The sequence below is a fragment of the Prunus avium genome, chromosome 5, assembly GCF_965620075.1.
Source record: "Prunus avium chromosome 5, drPruAviu1.hap1.1, whole genome shotgun sequence".
NCBI classification, from domain to species: Eukaryota; Viridiplantae; Streptophyta; class Magnoliopsida; order Rosales; family Rosaceae; genus Prunus; species Prunus avium.
In genome coordinates this window covers 17,044,946-17,066,116 of record NC_142288.1, presented here as the reverse complement: position 1 = coordinate 17,066,116, position 21,171 = coordinate 17,044,946, and the positions used below count along the sequence as shown (strand labels likewise).

At 33.9% G+C, this 21,171-nt stretch overlaps 1 protein-coding gene across 4 annotated transcripts; it reads right to left on the bottom strand.

The window, feature by feature from the left end:
- Positions 1 to 75: 75 nt before the first annotated feature.
- On the bottom strand, positions 76 to 7,551 carry LOC110754953 (tRNA(His) guanylyltransferase 1-like). 4 transcript variants are annotated; one of them, XM_088252887.1, is made up of 16 exons: positions 7,448 to 7,551; positions 7,231 to 7,283; positions 5,890 to 6,004; positions 5,679 to 5,810; positions 5,553 to 5,597; positions 5,239 to 5,408; positions 5,031 to 5,116; positions 4,610 to 4,717; positions 4,047 to 4,303; positions 3,546 to 3,677; positions 3,430 to 3,474; positions 2,609 to 2,778; positions 2,348 to 2,433; positions 2,041 to 2,145; positions 376 to 959; positions 76 to 264 (listed from the first exon to the last, which is right to left on the bottom strand). In XM_088252887.1, exons 3-15 carry the CDS (start codon positions 5,991 to 5,993, stop codon positions 831 to 833), a joined length of 1,569 nt encoding a protein of 522 aa, XP_088109013.1. In that variant the 5' UTR covers positions 5,994 to 6,004; positions 7,231 to 7,283; positions 7,448 to 7,551; the 3' UTR covers positions 76 to 264; positions 376 to 830. The 4 variants fall into 4 exon arrangements, with proteins under 4 accessions (XP_088109013.1, XP_088109014.1, XP_021811783.2 ...); XM_088252888.1 differs by adding an exon at positions 6,661 to 6,800 and having other exon boundaries at positions 7,231 to 7,507; XM_021956091.2 differs by having other exon boundaries at positions 3,439 to 3,474; positions 7,231 to 7,507.
- Positions 7,552 to 21,171: the final 13,620 nt, after the last annotated feature.

The window sequence follows — 21,171 nt, the reverse complement described above, 5'->3', positions numbered from 1 at the left end:
GTTCTTGACTTCTCAAGCAAGAGTTCAAAGTATTGTTTGACAACTTAGCCAGTTGAGGCTTCTTTTTTGGCATGGTTAAATAGAAGTTATCTCTGATAATTAGGTAGATTATAATGCTGCTGAGTTCAATGTACCACTTAAAGTTCATGTTTGGAATAGTGGCTGAACACTGGATGTATATCCTGTTAAGCAATGCTCAAACTCATTTCCTTCCGCTATAAGTCTCCCTTGTAAGGCCTACCCTTCACTTTTAAACTCAGAAACCTGAGAGAGAGGATTTAAGAGAAAATTCATATAAGGGTTTACCATCTACAATGATTTCATACTACAAATGAGAGTACAAAAACATTAAGCAACTCATTTAATTTGAAATACCTTATCCTGAAATAAACTAAGCCAATAGAAGCAACCACGGTGAAATATAGAGATCACACTTAACCAGTGAGCTCCTCTTCCCTGTGGGTTTCAAGTACAACATCAGATGAGGGATAAGCCGCACAACCGAGGACAAATCCACACTTCAATCTGGTCATCATCAAGGAAGCTCTAATCTTACTGGTCCACACTCCCTTCCACAACTTTGCAAGCACGTGAAGAGCAAGAACCAGCCGTGCAAGAGTAGGGTAGGTCAAGACTGGGCTCCACAGAGAGCTTGTCATGCTGGTTGGAACAAAGCTCCTGCATGTTGTCTCTACCTTAGCACTTGAAATTGTGGAACAAACAGGGCCAGCTACCGGGACTCTAGTAAAGCCACATGATGATATTTGGTATTGCTAAGGTCTTCAATTTCTCCATAACAAAGAACTCAGTGCTTCACAGCATCTATAGAGTTACCTATAAAGAATTGTTGGATGCGCAGCCCAAAAGCTTGGCTCAATTATATTACAATGTTCTACAATAACTCTTTTCAAAGAATTTCCACCAGGTTTTTCGTTCTCGTGCATCATCGTGATGTCTTCCTGCATACAGAAAAAATATAAGAGCTTAAAAATGAAACCTGCATATCAAGGGAAAATAAAGAACTAGGATGTAAAAAACCGTTCGGATAGAAAGTCCTTCGAAGTGGTCTAAAGTGGATCTCAAATTTCATAGATGGTGTGTATGTATGTGTGTTTCTTAATGGCCAAAGGAGAAAATAGTATCTCAGATTAATTGGGAGTGTTGTGTACGTTATCTACTTAAGGCTCCACTAGACCTCCAGGCCATTCCTTTTGTAGCATCCTGGGTGGGTGTTTCACAGACGTGTACTAAACAGAAAAAGGGGAAACCAAGAGAACAAAAAAAACTGCAGAAGAGGATCCACTAATGGCCAACCCCACTTTAGTCAGAATGCTGTGTGTATCTACTCAATAGGACTCCAAAAGAGGTCAACAAACGCAAAAACAATCACTTATCCTTATTTTGTCACCACTTCTAATCTCAGAAAATATAGAAACCTGTTGAAGTTGCATAGAGAATAAAAGATCAATGAACTACACTTTTTCTAGAAGATAGTGGATATAAAGGGTATGCTCCAAAAGATTTCAGTCATAGAAACCTACTGAAAGAATGACCCGCAGAAGAGTTGGGTTACTAATTCCATATCTACTCAACCAAATCAACGTGGGAATATCCCAAGTCCCAACTGAAATATTAGTTACGAGTCAGCAAGGACGGAATTATGCATATTCCATTAATCCACATTTTCCACAGGAAAGTATAAGATGTATCTACTGACACTGGTACTCTGGTCAAAATACTAGCTTAAACTTGGGAAAAAGGGTTGGTTGCCAAACTAGCATCAATGAGATCTGCTATTAAGCAAGTTGGCCATCTGGCCCATGTGATCTCAATTCAGCAGCCCAGTAAACATTATTTTCCTCAAAGGCCAATCCGAACTAATTAGTCCAAGCTTTCCATATATAAACTAACCTTGTTTTCCTGTCATTTTATTATTTGAGTGAAGTTAAAGATGAACCGGTGGTAGGAGTTGCCGACATCTTATAATAAAAAAATATTGCACTGTGAAATTTTCACATCCAATAGAGATAGAAAGACAACCTTGTCCCAGAAAATGGAGGAACCTTGGCGAAACATGGCTGGTAATTTGTGGTAGTCAATACCAAATTGCTTCAGCAATTTTTCTTTGTCTCCAGTCTGAGTACCCTGTCAATTAATTTTTTTATTTTAAAAGAGGGCTACCACGAGAATATGAAAATCATGCAAAAATAATATTCAAGGAACACTAAAAAAAATTGGAATGACATACCTACATACAAAAGAAAATTTTATTAAAATTGATAAAAGTGGAGGGTAGACTCCTAGAGAAGAAAGATTGTGTCCAAAATATACTGCACGGACCAAATACCTTTAGAAAATTCTGAGCTTCACTTTTGCTTTTTCCAGACTTAACAAGCTCCCAGAAACAAGTATTGTATTGATTGTTGATATGGCCTGCAAACCCATTAGAAATTTGACTCCACTGAATTTACAACATTATCCATATGAAGTACATAGTTTTGAATGCAAACTTAAACAAACTGAAAAAATGTATTGCTTCTAGCTTTTAGTAATGTCAAAGAGTTAAATCCCATTCTCTTTTTTGAAAATTTATAGCTGAAATACTCACAATCAACTTGTCTCCAGGCTAGATAGTCTCGAAGAATTTCAACTGACGGATAGCACACAGCACGTCCATCAAAATAAGGAGGGTACTTTAACTCTTTTTTATGGAAGAAATCTTTCCATTTCGTTATGTATACAGAAGTGAATAAAGACACAATAGCAGATACTATCTCACTGCAGAGATGAAGTTGTTAGTAATTCTAATACCGGTCAAAAGGACCAATTTGATTTATGGGGGAAAAGTGCTTCAAGTATAAACAATATGAAGGACCTAGCAGAGAAATATAGGAATTTGAGGCCCAAAAGCTCGTTTCTTCAAACAAAAGGTACTTCAAACAGTGTTATAAAAGAGCTGCACTGAGAAGCACCTTCCTGGGTTGAGAGCAAGCATGACCTAAAATAACCTTAGTTTTGTAATTCACTACAGAAATATTAGTTAATCTATGCATACGGAATAAGAATGCATTGTCAACAATTGTAACTATAAATCTAACATGATCTAAAATCTAACAATAATCTTATTGAATGAATAAATAAATAAAATCCTAACAATCACCTAAAGTCTGAAATACAAAGTAATTCCTGACCAAGAAAATTCATTATTAATAGTTGACCTTCTCAATCAGCTTAATCTTCTGGTTGTTGTACCATTTATTGACTGCTCATCAAAAGTTCTTACATTATAAATTTCCCGGTTAAGTGAATTTTCTTAGGTGTTTGGTGGCTTGTTCGTCTCCAAAGCCAAATTTAACTATATTCCATATAGGATATCCATTAACAGCATCTAAAGTTTAGAAACTATAAGAAAGATGATGGAAGAAAAACCTTGCTTGCCTTTGATAGAAATGAGAATCCTTCTTCAGAACAAAGCTGCAAAATAACAGGAACAATTAAACTAATGTTATAGATCACAACTTTCTGATATAAAATCTATTTTATACCTGTATTCATCACTGACTCCATAGGAGAAAACTATGTCTGGAAACTCTTTTACAACAGCCACTGCACATGCATTCATAAGGTTGAGGGCTTGCTTATCATTCGGCTTCACAAATTCATGAACATCTGAAAACCTTCGAAAAGCCAAACAGCTAAACACTGAGTATCATTTCTAGAATCTTAGCATGATATCTAACAACAAAATCACATGCATCCATGTAGAAATTAAATAGTCCATGTTGTATACAGTTTGTAGTGTAATGTTGTATACGGTTTGTAGTGTAACAATGACTTAGCACTTTAGTTGTACCCACTTAATGGTCCAACATGGAAAATTCTCAATAAGTGATCTAAACAGAAGAAGTAAATTTTATAACCTATTAAAATTTTAGGATTGGAACCATTTGTAGGACACCTCCCCTTAATAATTAGCAACCCACGAGAAAACATTTAGACCAACAACAACCACAATAAGCTACGTTGTCACGTGAGGAATAGTTTACCTGTGAAAATGGCAACCATCAATTCTAATAACAATCCAAGTTGAGGGCATCAGTATTTTTTTAAACTGGAAGGACCTAACATAATCCGGTTCAACTTTTCCAATGTCATTTGTAAAGCTACCGAGCTCCTTCAGAAGACCAGTGTGATTGTTCCAAAAACATTTTCCAGCTATATTCTTTGAATGGACTATGCTAGACTTTTTTCTAAGTCTCCTGACAGGAGAGCCATTTTCTCTGTGCTTTACAATGTCAATCACCTGAATAATGTACAATGAAGATTTCAGCATGAGAAGTCAGGATGCATCTATAATGTCACGTGAACTAGAACACATTACTAAAGGCATCTATAATTCCTGATAAAACAGAAATGTTAAAATATGCATATGCAAGTGCAGGTTTATTTCTTTCAGCATTTTCCATCATACGGATAAAATTAAGGAAGCAAAAAGCCCAAGAGTTCTACCTTTCCAATAGATTGAAATAAAAACTTCCTTGAAACAAAAGTGGAAAGTTTGATTTCCAAGATCAGTATGATAGAGTTCACTACAGAATTGAAAGATAACCTCAGTTTTCAAAATGCAGGATCCTTGTCGGAACATAGGATTCAATTTCTGGTAGTTAATCTCAAAATTTCCGAAAAGAAGATCATTTTTTTCTTCCTTACTAGTGCCCTGCATATTACACAGATAATCATAGGTGAAAAATAGAATTATAAATATCAACATTCAACAACATTCTGTATTTGAAAATTAAAATTTATTTTTAATGGGTGAAAAACTAGACCATTTTCAATAATAGAAAAGAAAAGATTGAAGCACAAGTATCTCACAACATAACGTTAAAAAGGAAAGGACACAAACAATAAATATAAATTGTAAGGATAACTAGACAAACGCATGGTACAGTTTAACATAACCTCTTCCTCAAATAAGCATGCATCTAAAAAAGTCAATTAATGCAGAAAGTACAATTAAATCTTCTCACCCTTAATAACTCCAATGCTTCACTTTCGGTCTTTCCACATTTAATTAGCTCCCATAGGCAAGTGTTATGTAGGTTATTTGTATGACCTGCAAACACAACATGTAAATAGAAAATTCACTTGAAAGTTTTTCTTGAATCAGATACTTGTCATTTGAAAATGACTATATAGTAACTTCCAGACTCGAAACAGCATTATGAGACTACTTACAATTAGTTTGTCTCCATAGAAGATATGATTGAAGGACTTCTATTGAAGCACAGCTTATAACCTGTGCATGAAATGAAGGGGAGTATCTTAACTCCTTATGAGGAAAGAATTCTCTCCATTTCATCACATATACCGAAGTGAAGAAAGATACAATAATGGACTCTACTTTGCTGCACATACAATTTGCATATAAATTATTTCATCAAAATTGAAATTGAATACAACCAAAGAATCACATGCAAATAAGCACAGTTACAACAATCTTAGATGCATCACAAACAAAGAAAAATGAATTTAAGGTTGAGAATTAAAACCTGGCACGTCTCTGGTAGAACTTGGATGTCTTCTTGAAAACAAAGCTGTAGACAACACAATGAAGCTCTCATACAACTAAGTTAATATAAATGGAACATAAACAGATTACATCGCAGTTGCAGTACCTGTACTCGTCACTGAATCCGTACAAAAACACAACATCAGGAAACTCCTCTGTGACACAAATAGCGCATGAGTTCATCAAATTCAAAGCTACCTCGTCATTTGGCTTCTCAAACTCATGAACTTGAGAAAACCTGAAGGAAAATTAAAGGAGTAAATCATTGTCTTGTCGTCTCAAGTTCACACAAGCAACGAGAGGGAAGGACTAAAAACCTCTTAAAACCACGGCCGTTGATTTGAACAACAATGAAATTGGGCAGAAAAACCTCATCTTCGACTTCATACGACTTGACATACTCGTATTTACTATTTGCCATCTCGACCAGCTCTGCTTATCAGAACAATTATCAAACAGTTGTTAAAAACAGAACTAATGACGACATTGGTCATGAAATTATCATACAACACTTCTTAAAAACAGAAAAAATGAGGAGCATTACAGCAAGCCAACGTATAATGAAAAAGAAAAATGTGAATATCATATAATCTCCAAATGAATAAAGAGATATCTATCGCTAAGTTTAGATGCATGACAGTTTGTATGATTACCTAGAAGGCTATCATCAGTCTGTAGCACATTACAAGTTTGAGCAAACTGTGTTTACACTACAAACTAAAACCACCAGAATATTACAAACAACACAAAGGGGCACATAGCTAAAATTGAACCCTGCAGTATTCAATTACAAATTAGAGCTGTAAAACTAATCAAAGGATATGTAACAGAGTAATAGAGGAAAACCAAGATTTAATCATCAATGCAATCCAACGCCCCCACCCAAAAAACGAAGAAGCGCAGCAGAAATTACTACCAAACATCCAAATCCAAGAGTTAAAAAACAAAGCATATGCATCTGTATCTCATCCAATCCATTCTGGAACTCTCTAACTCAACAAACATTAAACCATTCTCACCCATAAGGATTTACCAAATTAGTAATCACATTTAAAGTACCGGTATTGCTGGAGCTATCTATTACATACACTTTAAATAAGCTCAGTACGTGAGCTTCTAATCCTACTTAGTCCAGTTGCTAAGTAAGCCTTCGTTTAGTTCAAGGTAGGATTGGTGCCACATTCCCTTGAAGTGTTGTCGGCTACATGATCCTTGACTACTAATTTCTCTGAAGAAAAAGTTGAGAATTAATTTTAGAAGAGGCCAGGAGAGGGGATGTGTGTTAAGTGTGATTAGGTGAGGGCAGAGAGAGAGAGAGCAGCAAGCAGCAACACAGTGCAGGTAAGCATCAAATAAAAGCATCTAATGATGCAAATTGAATGCGTGGGATATATAAACCAAAATCGATTACACCACTGTAATTGACTATGAAAACTTAGGGCCAGAAGATAACACTATTATTGTTTATAGTGAAGAGCTCTTGGTTGGCCTGCTCATATAAGTACCTAAAAGAAGAAAAAATATATATTGCCCAGATTCATAGAAGAGCAGGATTGTGAAAATTCAAAAGCCAAAACTTCTAGTCATTGCCACATTGTTCAAACAAAAATAACACATATCTACCAACCAACAGCAGCCAGAAATCAAAAGAAGCATACCTCAAGCACAAGAGAAAAAATACCAAGATCAACCCAACTGAAGAGGCAGAGCACTGCAACACCCAGAAGAAATTTATCAGCTTTCCAACTCTATTTTATCGTTGGGGGAATAGGATTGAGAAGGGAATTTGTTGGTGTTTGAATGTGGAAAGGGAGAGAGAAGCGTGAGAGCGAGAGGGTAAATAGAGCGGGAGAGAGAGAGAGAGAAGCAACGGACTTGGCCACGTTTTTGGTCGTTTGGTTTCCTCTTCTCAACCAAAAATAAGGGCCCGTTTGATAATGTTTTTAGAGAGCATTTTCAGAGAATGTTTTCATAGAATGAAAACGAGAAAATGAAAATGCATTTTCAAAGAATAAAAACGCGTCTGGTAGCTTAGTTGAAAACTGTTTTCAGATAACAAAAACAGTGAAAACGCGTCTGGCAGTAATACGTGAAAATGACAAAAACAATGAATATGTAACTTTAATTAAAATGCCTTTTATTTTTTAATACAACATTATGTAATCAATATGTGAGTTTCAAAAAAAAAATTAGTACATATATTATTTTTAAAAAGTATTTTTTTTAATCATCTAAAAGAATATCATTTAAAAAATAGAATAAAATTTTAAAGTATAAAACTAGAATTATCTTTAAAAAAAATTAAAATGAAACCTCAACCCAACCTTCTCTTTCACTCTCTGCAAACCCGCCCCAATTCTATCACTCCCCTCTCTCTCTCTCTCCCTCCAGATACCTCTCTCATTCTCTCTCTCTCTCTCCAAAATTGAAGAATCAGACCAACCCCACCCAGCAGCACCCTTCTTCTTCCTCTAATTTCCTCTGCACACCCAGCTCTTGGCTCTTAAATTTTCAGCTTCCATAATCCTATTTATTTATTTTTAGAGATAATTCTAGTTTTAGAGATATTGGCTCTTGGCTCTGAAATTTCCAACTTCCAGTTTCATTCATGTAAATTGTGGTCCTCTTTTCCACATTCTCTTCATGCTGCACCCTCTCTCTATCAATGATGGTGGTTCAATTCAATTGCATAGAGATTCTATTGGGTTCGATTGAGTGGCGGTGATGTCAATCTGGTTCGATGGGGTGGTGGTGATTTTGATTGGGTGATGGTGGTGGTTCAAGCTCTGCGTGTGGTTCTCTGCTGGCAGCGTTGATTTTGGTCTGATGGGAATGGGGAGAGAAGATTGAGCGAGAGAAGCAGCGTGTTTTCAGTGTTTGTTTCCTGTGACAATGAAAACAGCTTTTTTTTGTTTTCTACAAGTAGACGTGAAGTTGTTTTTGTTTTCTTAAAACATTCTCTGTGTTTTATGTTTTTGCCCACCGAACAAGTTTTTTGTTTGTTTTTGTTCTCTCAAAATGAAAATGGGCTCTCAAAACATAAACGAACGGGCCCTAACTTTTCTTACTGTTGGGCCAAAACCTAGAAAGAAATTGATTTGGAAATTGTACTAGTATTTTACCGTCATGAATCGGAAAACTTAAAATAAGAGAATTAGGGCTCGTTTGGTACACATGATTGGCTTGGACTAGCTTGGACTAAATTTAGTACCATGTTTGTTTTATCTAATCCTAGTCTTAGATGAGATTGCTAATACCGGGCCCACCAGAAACACCTCATTAGGAGGGGACTACTAATCCCATGTGGAAAGGGAGGATTAGCTAGTCTCAATGCTCACCAATGTATAAAATGCATACATTATATTGTAAAATTAATAACATATATTATTATTATTAAACTTACTTACACATATACTATAATGTACATATATACATGTATATACACATAAATATATCATATATGTATATATGTATATATATACATACACATATATACATATATAATATATATAATATACATATACATATATACATGTATATTATTATTATAATATACCCATATACACATATACATATTAATATTATAATAATAGCATATGTGTATATATGTAATATATATTATATATTATATATTATAATACATATATATATACGTATATATACATATGTGTATATATATATATTATACCCATGTATGTATTATAGTATACATATACACACATATATACACATATACATTATATATGTATTATATATATATTGTAATATACATATATACATGTATATATATATATATATCATAAAATACATACATATGTTTATATTATTTATAATATACATATATACATGTATATACACATACATGTCACATATATTATAAAATACATATGTACACATACATAATACATGTATTTATACATATATACATATACATAGATAGTTTTGAAAAAAGAAAAAAAATTCTAGTCCTAGTCCAAGCGTACACCAAACGCAGGATAAGTATTATCCAACTTAGACCAAGCCAAACCAAGCCAAGACAGTCTCTAAGCATAGTCCATGCCAAGACAGTCCTGTGTACCAAACGAGCCCTTAAGGAATTGGAATCGTATCAACTATTTTTCTTTTTTTAGTTAACCTAATTCCTAGTTTTGAGGATTATCTGATTACAAATTAATTTCTTAATAACAATTGAACTTGTGATATTAACTTAATGACAAAATAGGGTTACAACTACTCATCTATTTGTTAATTTACAGCTTCCACCGGGACAAGACAGAAAGTAATCACATAATGAGTTCTATGTTAAGGGGTGAACAAAAAGTTTTGGTGTTGCCTGAGATTTTCATGTTACGTGAATCATTGGGATATTTTTGTTTTTCTAGTAATTGGTGTTAACTTTACATATTTTTACTTGTAATTAGTTTTCTTAACATTTCCATGACATGTTTTCTTACTAAATCATCTTTTTACCCAAACAGGCTGATAATCTTCGGCGGGGGACCTTACAGCAGATGTCATGCATCCTAACAATCCTTTACTCTTGAAAATGGACAGTCTTGTTCCGGAAAAGCTAAATAAGGCATTTTGGTATGTATGGGAGCTCCGACCGCAGACTTCATCAAAGATAGTTTTTACTTATTACAATCAGAGCTTTGAGCTGAGCTCTGGTTAGGTGGGCCATAATATTACGTCTTTTTTTGTCTTTTTCAATAAAGCGATATTCTAGGAGGAGAAGAATTCGAGTTCGATGCAAGGGACGGACATATTACCCACACATATGCATATGATATGATACCTTACTTCTTATCTAAATGTAATAGGAACCATTACTACCTAGGCAAACTTCTTCGCTGTTCAATTTTGTTAAATTTGCTATGAAGTGTTAACTAGTATGTTAGATGTCAAAATGGTAATGGTTAGATCTATGAGCCACCAGTAATGCATGCGGTATATTCATACCATCTAATAATTTCCCGTCGCGTATCATATTTCGTCCGAATTTTTATTTTGTTTAATGCCACCGTGTATTTTATAATTCCGAGTGCAGTTTCTAATTCGCTTGATTTCACGGGGGAATAGGATTATAGGGATGTTGAATAATTAGTTCAAGAATGTCACAATGCAACAGAATTAATTTATAAAGATATTTCTCAGTTCTCTTCCTGACCAAAGTAAACTATGCAGTTTTCTATCTAAAGATCAAAGTTGATGTACTTTGTTTGAAGATCTAGCAAAGTCTAGCCTAGACGAATTTGCTTTGTCATGACACGAGATTCAACCCAATTCAGTCTGAGTTTGAGTTTGACCCGGCTCAACCCATCATCACTTTAATCATGGCGGCACCTTGCAGGTTGTACTCATTATGTTTGTCCATGCACTCAATTTCAAATTTTTTCAATGTAGTTCCGGCATTAGGGTTGCATATGTGACAACTTTGGATCCCGTTTTTTAGCATTTCAATTTGAGGGTATTTTCAAATTCGTTAATTCAAATCCGATAATATATTTGACTTTGGATTGAGGCCAACCTAATTCGAATTGGTTCCTTGAAAGAGATGAAAAAGGCTACAATTGAAGGATCAAACGCACTATGCTCTAGCTTTGAAATAGACTCTCAACTTAAATGTCTCCAAAATTCAGACTCACGAGTCACAACAATGTAGTCAAGATTTCAAGCTAGCCTCTAGAGATCCATTCATAGGCTCTCGAGATCTGTAGGTAGCAGTAGCAGCAGGATCAACCCCAAATGTGATAAGTTGAAGCGCAAACTTATCTTAGTAGTCTAGAAACTGGTTCTCCCAGTCCAAGGGCACATAATTGATATTATAATTGTTACATAACATAACATTCTTGGGGCTAATCTACAAGAAACAAACTACAACGATCATTCACGTGATATGACTTTGACTACACAAAAGATGGAAAGAAACTTTGATAGTCGGTCTATTACTCTATCTCTATTTCTGACTTCCCTTGATCGACTCATTCCCATTTAGCCATCTAGGGTTATGTGGGCCATAATATTACGTCTTTTTTTGTCTTTTTCAATAAACCGATATTCTAGGAGGAGAAGAATTCAAGTTCGATGCAAGGGACGGACATACTACGCGCACATACATGCATATGTTACCTTACTTCTTATCAAAATGGCCAAAATCCAGGCAAACTTCTTCTCTGTTCAATTTTGTTAAACAAAACGTTAACATGGTTGCTTTGCTATTAAGTTTTAACTAGTATGTTAGATGTCAAAATGGTATTGGTTAGATCTATGAGGCACCGGTAATGCACGCGGTATATCCATACCATCTAATAATTTCCCGTCGCGTATCATATTTTAGCCCGAACTTTTATTTTGTTTAATGCCACCCAGTATTTTATAATTCCGAGTGCAGTTTCTATTTTCTCATGCAGTAACTTCATTCTCCACATGATATCATGTATGAAAGTTTTTGGTTATTTTTTTTTTTTTTTTTTTAAAAAAGCTTTTAAAATTGAACAGTTCAAATCATGAACCTATACTGTGGATGACTTGCTATAGTACTACAAAAACCATTCTGATTGATTCCAAGCTCACATCATTCACACACAGGGGACCCCAAGTTAGTGTCAGTCGGATTCGAATCATATCCGGTGCCTGAAAGTCCAGACAGAGTAAAACCGTGGGCTGGAGACAAACGTACATAAACTTGCCAAAAATAAAAAGGTTGCGTAGCATTATTGAGTTCGAAGAATTATAGCCCCATTAAATTGAACACATTGTGATATGCTTGACTACCTCTTTGGGGTCCACCTCCATGGCCCACCTGTGGTCACAACTGGACAATCCTGTACCTTGATGACTAGACACCACATTGGAATTGGCTTCGACATTGAGGTCACTTGAAGGTAGGGTTTCATCCCATCATGCCACTTATATATACATTGTTGCTATCATTAGTTAATCCCATCTTAGAACCGACAGTACTAAGCTAAAGAAAGCATGCATGCATGCATATGTAGCATATACTGCATCTTTCACCTAACCTAACACTAGATTTATAAATATTTTCCGTGAATGAATTGTCATGTACCGATTTTTACCGCGTGCACCTGTACACATGTGTTAAATAACTTTATTAGCATGTTAACACGCGCTCACGTGCGTGCCAATTAGATTTTTGTTACTTGCATAAAAATATAACAAATACTAATATGTCATTTAAAAAAAACTATCTCAACCAACTTCCCTCTATTTTTGAAATTTTGAATCAAAATAACTTGTCATTTACTATTTTACGCTTTACATTAGATTATTTTTCCTTTTAACTTTTAAGTTTACTGAGGACATTTCGTGGGTTTTTGAATGTATCGCCATTTTGAGCTTCTCTGTTAGTATATAAATATTACTTTATTTTCCTTTTAATTCTTAATTTTAATAATTACGTATAGACGATATAGTTGTATAACCTTAATCCTTTACCTTTTTTTTAATATTGAAATTAATGTTTAGTTGGAATTTTTTCCTGCAATAATGCATTAATAGCAAAGGACCTCATTTTCTCCTGCAATAATAATGCCTATCAAAAAAAGTCTAATACAAGCCTAATACGAAACATTCTTTTCAATCCCTCGGCATTTTGAAAGAAATGTTTTGAATGATGGAGATATGTACCTAATTCTAAGAACCTTTAATCAAAGATTTTTCATTGGATGTGGGGAGCAAATTATAAGGAAAAACTTATTAATATTACGACCAAATAAAGGGTGACACAACAGTTGGAGAAAATATTAGAAAAGAATATGCTAAAACCACTACGTTTCTATATATGCCCATGATGGCACGTAGAAAACACACCAGAAATGAAAGAAAATTCAAATTTGGAGTGTGATAATTACTTAGCAATGTGGCTTAGCTAGCAACGAAGTAAAGTGGAAAACGATATTGAACGGTTTGAATAGAGAAAGATGGAGACAAAGATCTACAGAACGATCATGTGGGGCTTCCACTACCTCAAGAGAAAAATGGGGATAAAGGTCCCCTCTATCATCAATATATGACTATTGTTTCTTTCACTATACAATGTGGGCTACTAAAATTGCATTATTAGGGTCTCTCTTTCTGTACTTCAAAGATAAAAATGACTCTAAGTTTCATGTCACTTTCATTGTGCGCAGTGAACTTCACTATTTCATTGACACTTTGTCAGATCCGGTTCTTAATCAATAAATTTTTCAGTGTAACCGTATCTCCGTCTTACCAATCTACTTATGTTATAATACGTGTATATTTAGTTTTTTGATAGATTATTACCACTAACCCTAAAGATAAATTTGTTTGTTCACCCGTGATTTAACACTTGGATTAATAACATCATGTAGCAATGTTATCGTCACACAATTTTATCAGCCAGATCATCAATTTTCTATGTCTCAGTTAAAGGATTAGTAATATCATGTACCCTACAATATTTAATCATTTGAAAGACAAACTCAATGTTGCCCTAGCGCAGGAGGTAAAAGCTCCCTTATAGCTACAACTGTGGAATATTAATTGTCTTAACTGGATACCCGACCCCAAAAAAAAGTGATAAAATTGAAGAGTTCAATTTTGAAATTTTCTCTATAAAATAAAGGGTTAAATACCTTTTTCGTCACTGAGTGTTATATAAAATTTCAATTTAGTCACAGAGAAAAAAAAAATTGTCCAAATTGATCACTATATTACCCATAATTTACAATTTATAGACATGCCATTTGTTTCCGTCATGTGATTGCGTTAAATAACCTTTTGGTCATTAGATTTTACATGAAATTTTAATTTGATTAATGAGAAAAAAAAATTTGCCAAAAACCATGGAAATGATATCCTCTTCATAGCTGACTGTAGGCTAAAAATTTATCGTGGGTGTAGCATTAATTAAGGCTAAAAATATGATTTAACTAATTCATGTTAATGAAAGTTTAACAATCCCCCTCAAACAGAACAATAGCAACAAAGAGATTATTAAAAAAAAGAAATCATATCGTCTCAAAATGAGTTCATATCTCAACAATAGTTTCACAAAAGGCAAATCCATCTCTTCCAATCTTAATCCCAACCATTACATATTCACAAAAAATCAAATCCATAACTATTTCAGTACATGGATTTGATGAAAAAAAATAAGTTCAAAACAAAGTTGCAAGAGCATATTTATTTTTATTTTTATCAATGACCAAATATTGTAATTTCATGCAAAACCCAATGACCAAAATGGTATTTAAACACAATCACTTAACATAAACTAATAGCAAGTCTAGAAAGTGTAAACTTTGGGTAATACACTGACAAATTTGACAAAAAATAATAATTTTAGTGAGCAAATTGAAATTTGTGTAAAATCAAATACTAAAAAAGGTATTTAACCCTAAAAGAAAACATGCATGCAAGAGAAATAAATGATGTTATTTCTTGAAGGGTGTGGTTGAATTAGCTTTTGCAACCAATTTGAAGCGAGTTGTCTTGTTGCTATAAATTAGAATAAAAACTAAAACTCATTGCAAAACAATGATAAAAATAATAATAATAATAAATAAGCACTTAAATCACTGATTTTTTTTAGAATTCGCTGATAATAATAATAATAAACCATTTTTCTCATTTGGCAAGTCATAACAAAATGATAACTCTTCAATCATTTTCTAAAAGGAGGAAAGGGGAGACTTTAGCTCGCAGATAAACAAAAAGAAGAGACAAGATCTAATCCTTTGAAGATGGTACGTTTTGTCTGATTTTATAGGTGGCATGTTATCATGATTGCAAAGCCAATTTTATTTTTTGGGAAATGACTTTTTAGCGAAAGTTGATTCCAAATTAAAATTTAGGTGGGAACTATGCAACCATTGGAGTTTCAGAGAGTTTGAGTATTCTAAGTGATAGCCTAGAGTTTATGAATTTTTACTGTGCCCTTCACAAACTTCACATAGTTAAAAGATAGATTTTTTCAGAATTTTGAAATTCAATTGATAGAGTTTTGACAAAATTCTAAAGAGTCTTGTAGAATTTAAGAGACTTCATCTGAGACTTCAAATTTGCTAACTCTATCCTTTTATTTAACTTCCAAATTTTGTCCAAATTTGAGATAGAAGATAGATTAGTCACGACAAAGTCTTATCAATTTCAACCCCCATAAAATGATAGGATATCAATATCAATACACTTGTAACTTATTCAAATCCAGCTTGCATTATAGTTCAATAATCTGAATCAATAAATTTTTCAGTGTAACCGTAATCCCGTCACATGGTGTTACTAATCTACTTATGATATAATACGTGTATATTTTTTCATAGATTATTACCACTAACCCTAAATATAAATTTGTTGTTCATCCATATTATAACACTTGGATTAATAACATCATATAGCAATGTCATGGTCACACAGTTTTATCAGCCATATCATCAATTTTCTATGTTTCAATTAAAGGATTAGTAATATCATGTACCCGACAATATTTAATCATTTGAAAGACAAACTCAATGTTGTCCTAGCGCAAGGGGTGAAAGCTCCCTTCTAGCTGCAACTGTGGAAAATAAATTGTCTTAACTGGCTGCCCAATCAAAAACAGAGTAGGAAAAAAAGTGATAAAATCGAAGAGGTCAATTTTGAAATTTTCTTAATAAAAGAAGGGTTAGATACTTTTTTGGTCACTGGGTTTTACACGAAAATTTAATTTGGTCAATGAGAAATCTTTTTAGCCAAATTGGTCACTATGTTTTCTAAATCATTAAATCATTACTTCTCTTTGTTCACCCCAATACTTAAATCATTAAGCTGTAAGTTTTATTATTGTGTAAAAAGACAAAAAAGGTCATCCAACTTAATAATTAACCCTAGTACATCTATACACACCCCACACACCCCACCACTATTCATATCAAGTTTTAGAAAAATACAAACTCCTCTACATTCTATTGTCAGATTACTCTTCTCTTTTAAAGACATAGAAAATTGACAAGCCTACCTCTTTAAATATGCGTGGAAGTTGATGGAAAGGCTTTTTGATTATCAACTCAACAATACCCAAGTGTTGGAATTCCAGTTCCAATTCTTGGAGAGAGGTAAGATTGTTCTCTTTCTCTAGAAAGTATTAAATTTTGGGTTTAGGGTTCTATTTGTTTGTGTTTTTTTTTTTTGCTGGGAACAAAAAAAATTGTGGAGTTTAAATAGAAAATCTGTTTTATTTCTTATTTTTTCAGTTTGGGGTGTATTTAAGGGTAGTTTGGGAAGATAGTGGGGTTTTCTTAGAAATTGTGAAAATTTAAATTAAAAGATGGGGTGAACTTAGAACATGGGGTAAACTAAGAGAAGTGTGGGGGTTAAAATAGAAAATCTCTTCTATTATCTTCCGAGTGTAGGTTTTATTTGTATTTCTCAACTAGTTATGGTATATTGTGCTATTAGAGTTGAACAATTGAGGGAAATTTCGGATTGAAATCAAAATTGTGAGGTATAAGGAAAATAAAAAAAGATAAACCAAATTAGAATGAAATCAACAACTTACCAATATATTTTGGTGCTCTATCACTTTGATTACGTCTCATTATTGCCATCCGAAGTCGCAATAGGGTTCTCACTTAATCAATTCAGGCTTCAATATAGAGCACCAAAATATAGAAATTTGATTCCACCAAAATATAATAGAGGAACAAGATTGAACGTGCGTCCTTAAAAACTAAAAATAAAACTACATTTAACGAAAAATAATGGAATGTCTATAAATTGCAAACTTTGGGAAACACAATGACCAATTTGGCTAAAAAAATTTCTCAGTAACCAAATTGAATTTTGGCGTAAAATCCAATGACAACAAAGTGTTTAAACCCTTCTGGCCACGAGGTTTTATATGAAATTTGAATTTGATCGCTAAGAAAAAAAAAACTTTAGTAAAAAACCATGCAAATTATATAGTCTTGCATAGGCTGACCGTAGGCTAAACATTTGTCTAGGTGTAGCATTAATTAAGGCTAAAAATATGATTAACTAATTCATGTTAATAAGGTTTAACAATCCCCATCAAACAGTCACAGTATACGACGTAATTAAAAACAATAGCAAAGAGATTAACAAAAGAAATCATATCCTCTCAAAATAAGTTCATATCTCAACAATTGTTTCACAAAGACAAATCCATGTCTTCAAAAGAGCTCAAATCATAATCCCAACCATTATGAAAACAAAGTCAGTACATGGATTTGATGAAAAAAATAAGTTCAAAACAAACGTGCAAGAGCATACCATTTGTATGGCTTTTGGCTAATATTTTTTTTATAATCAATAACCAAATTAAAATTTCGTGTCAAATCCAGTGACCAAAAAGGCGTTGAACACATTCACTTAACATAAACTAGCGGTAAGTACATAGAATAAAAAGGGCATTTAACCAAATTATAAACTTTTGGTAATACAATGATCAATTTGGCTAAATTCTTTTCACAGTGGCCAAATTGAAATTTTGTGTGAAACTCAATAATCAAAAAGGTATTTCACCCTAAGAGAAAACATGCATGTATGTGAAAAAAATTATGTTATTACTTGAAGGGTGTGGTTGAATTAGGATTTGCAATCAATTTGTGAGCGAGTTGTCTTGTTGCTATAAATTAGAATAAAAACTAAAATTCATTGCAAAACAATAAAATAATAATAATAATAACAATAATAATAATAAATAAGCACTTAAATCGCTGATTTTTTCAGCATTTTGGCAAGTCATAACAAAATGACAACTCTTCAGTCAATTTCTAAAAGGAGGAAAGGGGACACTTTAGCTCACAGGTGAAAAAAAAAAAAAAAAAGGAAGAGACAAAAATCTAATCCTTTGCTGATGGTAGCGTTTTGTCTGATTTTATTGGTGGCATGTTATCATGATTGCAAAGCCTTTTTTTTTTCTTTTTCTTTTGGGGGAAATGACTTTTTAGCGAAATCTGATTCCAAATTAAACCTTAGGGGTAACTTTGCAAAATGGAAATTCAGAGTTTTGAGTATTCTAAGTGATAGACTAGAGTTTATGGATTTTTACTGTGCCTTTCACACACTTCACATAGTTAAAAGATAGATTTTTTTTCAGAATTTTAAAATTCAATTGATAGAGTTTTGACAAAATTCTAAAGAGTCTTGTAGAATTTAAGAGACTCTATTTGAGTTTTGACAAATTCAATTGATAGAGTTTTGACAAAATTTTGCTGAGACTTCAAATTTGCTAGCTCTATCCTTTTATTTAACTTCCAAATTTTGTCCAAGTTTGAGATAGAAAATAGATTAGTCATGATGAAGACTTATCAATTTCAACCCCCATAAAATGATAGTATATAAATATCAATACATTTATAACTTATTCATTTGAATCTGCACAAAGTGGAAAATCCTTCAACTCTACTTTCATTTCTTACTTCATGAACATACCTTAGATCCTGTGAGTGATCCAATCCAATCTAAACCTTGCCACCAAACATGACCTTTTGGGTAATGAAAATGAAACTTTATTCTTATTTAACATTAATTTATTTTTACTTCTTTTTAAAGCAAAAGACCACGAAGAATGATCTGGAACTATCCAAAAAAAAAAAAAAAAAAAAATTCTCACATACATGCTCTTACCAATCAAAGTATGAAAACTCAAAATCTTCATTATTGTTGTATAACTAAAAGAGAATTTGTAAGGAGAAATAAAAGGAAGAGAAAAACAATATAATTTGCTCAAACCAACTTGTATTCCATTCATATTTTGTGCCACTATTTATAGGGGTAGAGAGTCCTAAATCATTTACCACTCATAATTGGTAGGTTTACAAGTATATAATTACGGGTATTATGATAGGGTAATTGTGGCTATTATGGTGGGCATCCATAACCTATGGATTTATAACACTCACCCTTGGATGCCCACCATACAATGACATAGTTGCCTCATTAAAACCTTTGCTAAGAAAACCCAGTGGGACAAAACCTTAGCGAAGGAAAAAGAGTACCACATTGGTCTAGATCATTGACATCATATTGGATGGGCTAAATGTTGTCTCGTTAAAAACCTTGTTAGGAAAAACCACGTGGGATAAAAACCTGATCAAAGGAAAAAAGAGTATGTTACACATACATCCGATGTAGTAAAACTAAGATGCTTCCCTAATTGATATCTCCCCCTGATCTTCAACAGTCTGATTGCTTGTAAAGTCGTCACATCCTAATACCATACACCAAGTTCTGAAATATAGACTTCGGAATCACTTTGGTAAAGAGGTCTATCAGGTTATCTTGGGAACGAATTTGTTTGACTTCAATCTCTTGACTCTTCTAAAGTTCATGTGTGTAAAAGAACTTTGGTGATATATGTTTGGTTCTGTCACCCTTGATAAACAATTCTTTAATTTGAGCTATACACGCAACATTGTCCTTCATACATGATTGTCAGGAGTTTCAATTAAGTTCATGTCATCGACATACATTGCTACGATTGCGAATCTAAAATTTGATATCTTTATAAAAACACAAGGGTATATGGGATTGTAAACCGGGTGTACTTCTTGTTGTGCATGTGGTCTTGACTTGGGTCAAGGTAAGGGCGTATCCCTAGTCGTGTGAACAAGCTGTTCCCCGGAGATGACCTGCACACTTTAAGCAACAATCAAAATAGGGGCAGACAGGGTTGATCTCAGATGAACCCCCTCTGATGGCAAATTTAGGAGTGTTTTAAGAATAGAGAGAGGGATGGAGAGTTTCTAGATAAGAATCTTTATTACCTTTATCCTAATACAGGTGAAGGGTATTTATAAGAAGGAGAAGGAGATAGCATCTCTCCTTTGGTCTTCCTAGAGAGGAGATATTTATCTTTCTCTTTTCCCTATGGTGGGACTGAAACACATTAAGTGACTCCTCTTTATCACCATGCTGTCTATCAGGGACCAAGTGGTTAAATCGACACTTGGCTTTGGATGTGACGTACATTAACTGATCCCTTTCCATCGCCAGGCTGTTTATCTGGGATCAAGTGGCAAGAAGAAGCACATTAAATGACCCCTCTCCATCACTAGACTGGCATAAGGCGCATGGAGTGACTAACTCGACAGGTGTTTGGCTGTGTTTAGAATATCAATGCGCGTCTTTGGTCACACGACATCTCAGTGGTCGGGTAGGTGTTCGACTGCCCGACCACGGGTTCACACTATCTCCTGACAAGTTCGGTTATGAGGTATTTTATCGACACCTGGGGTGGTCAATCTGATCGGGTCGATACGAGGGCGACTTAGTCTCTTGTGGCCACGTGGTGCTCTTTGATAGGCTCGGCTTACAATGATGATATGAACTATCAACAGGGATCATTGATGTTGCCTTCCTTAAATCTAATATTCACTAAGACAATTATACCACATTAGTCAGAATTGTTTCAACCCATATAGTGAAAGTCTCAACTTAATGGAGTACATGTTTTGTGATTTCAGGTTTGCTTTTGCCAACTTGAGTCCTTCTGGAACTTGCATATAAATATTAGCATCTAACTCCTCATACAAGTATACAGTAACAACGTCCATAAGACACATATCAAGTTTATCTGAAACTGCAAGACTTATTAAATAGAGGAACGT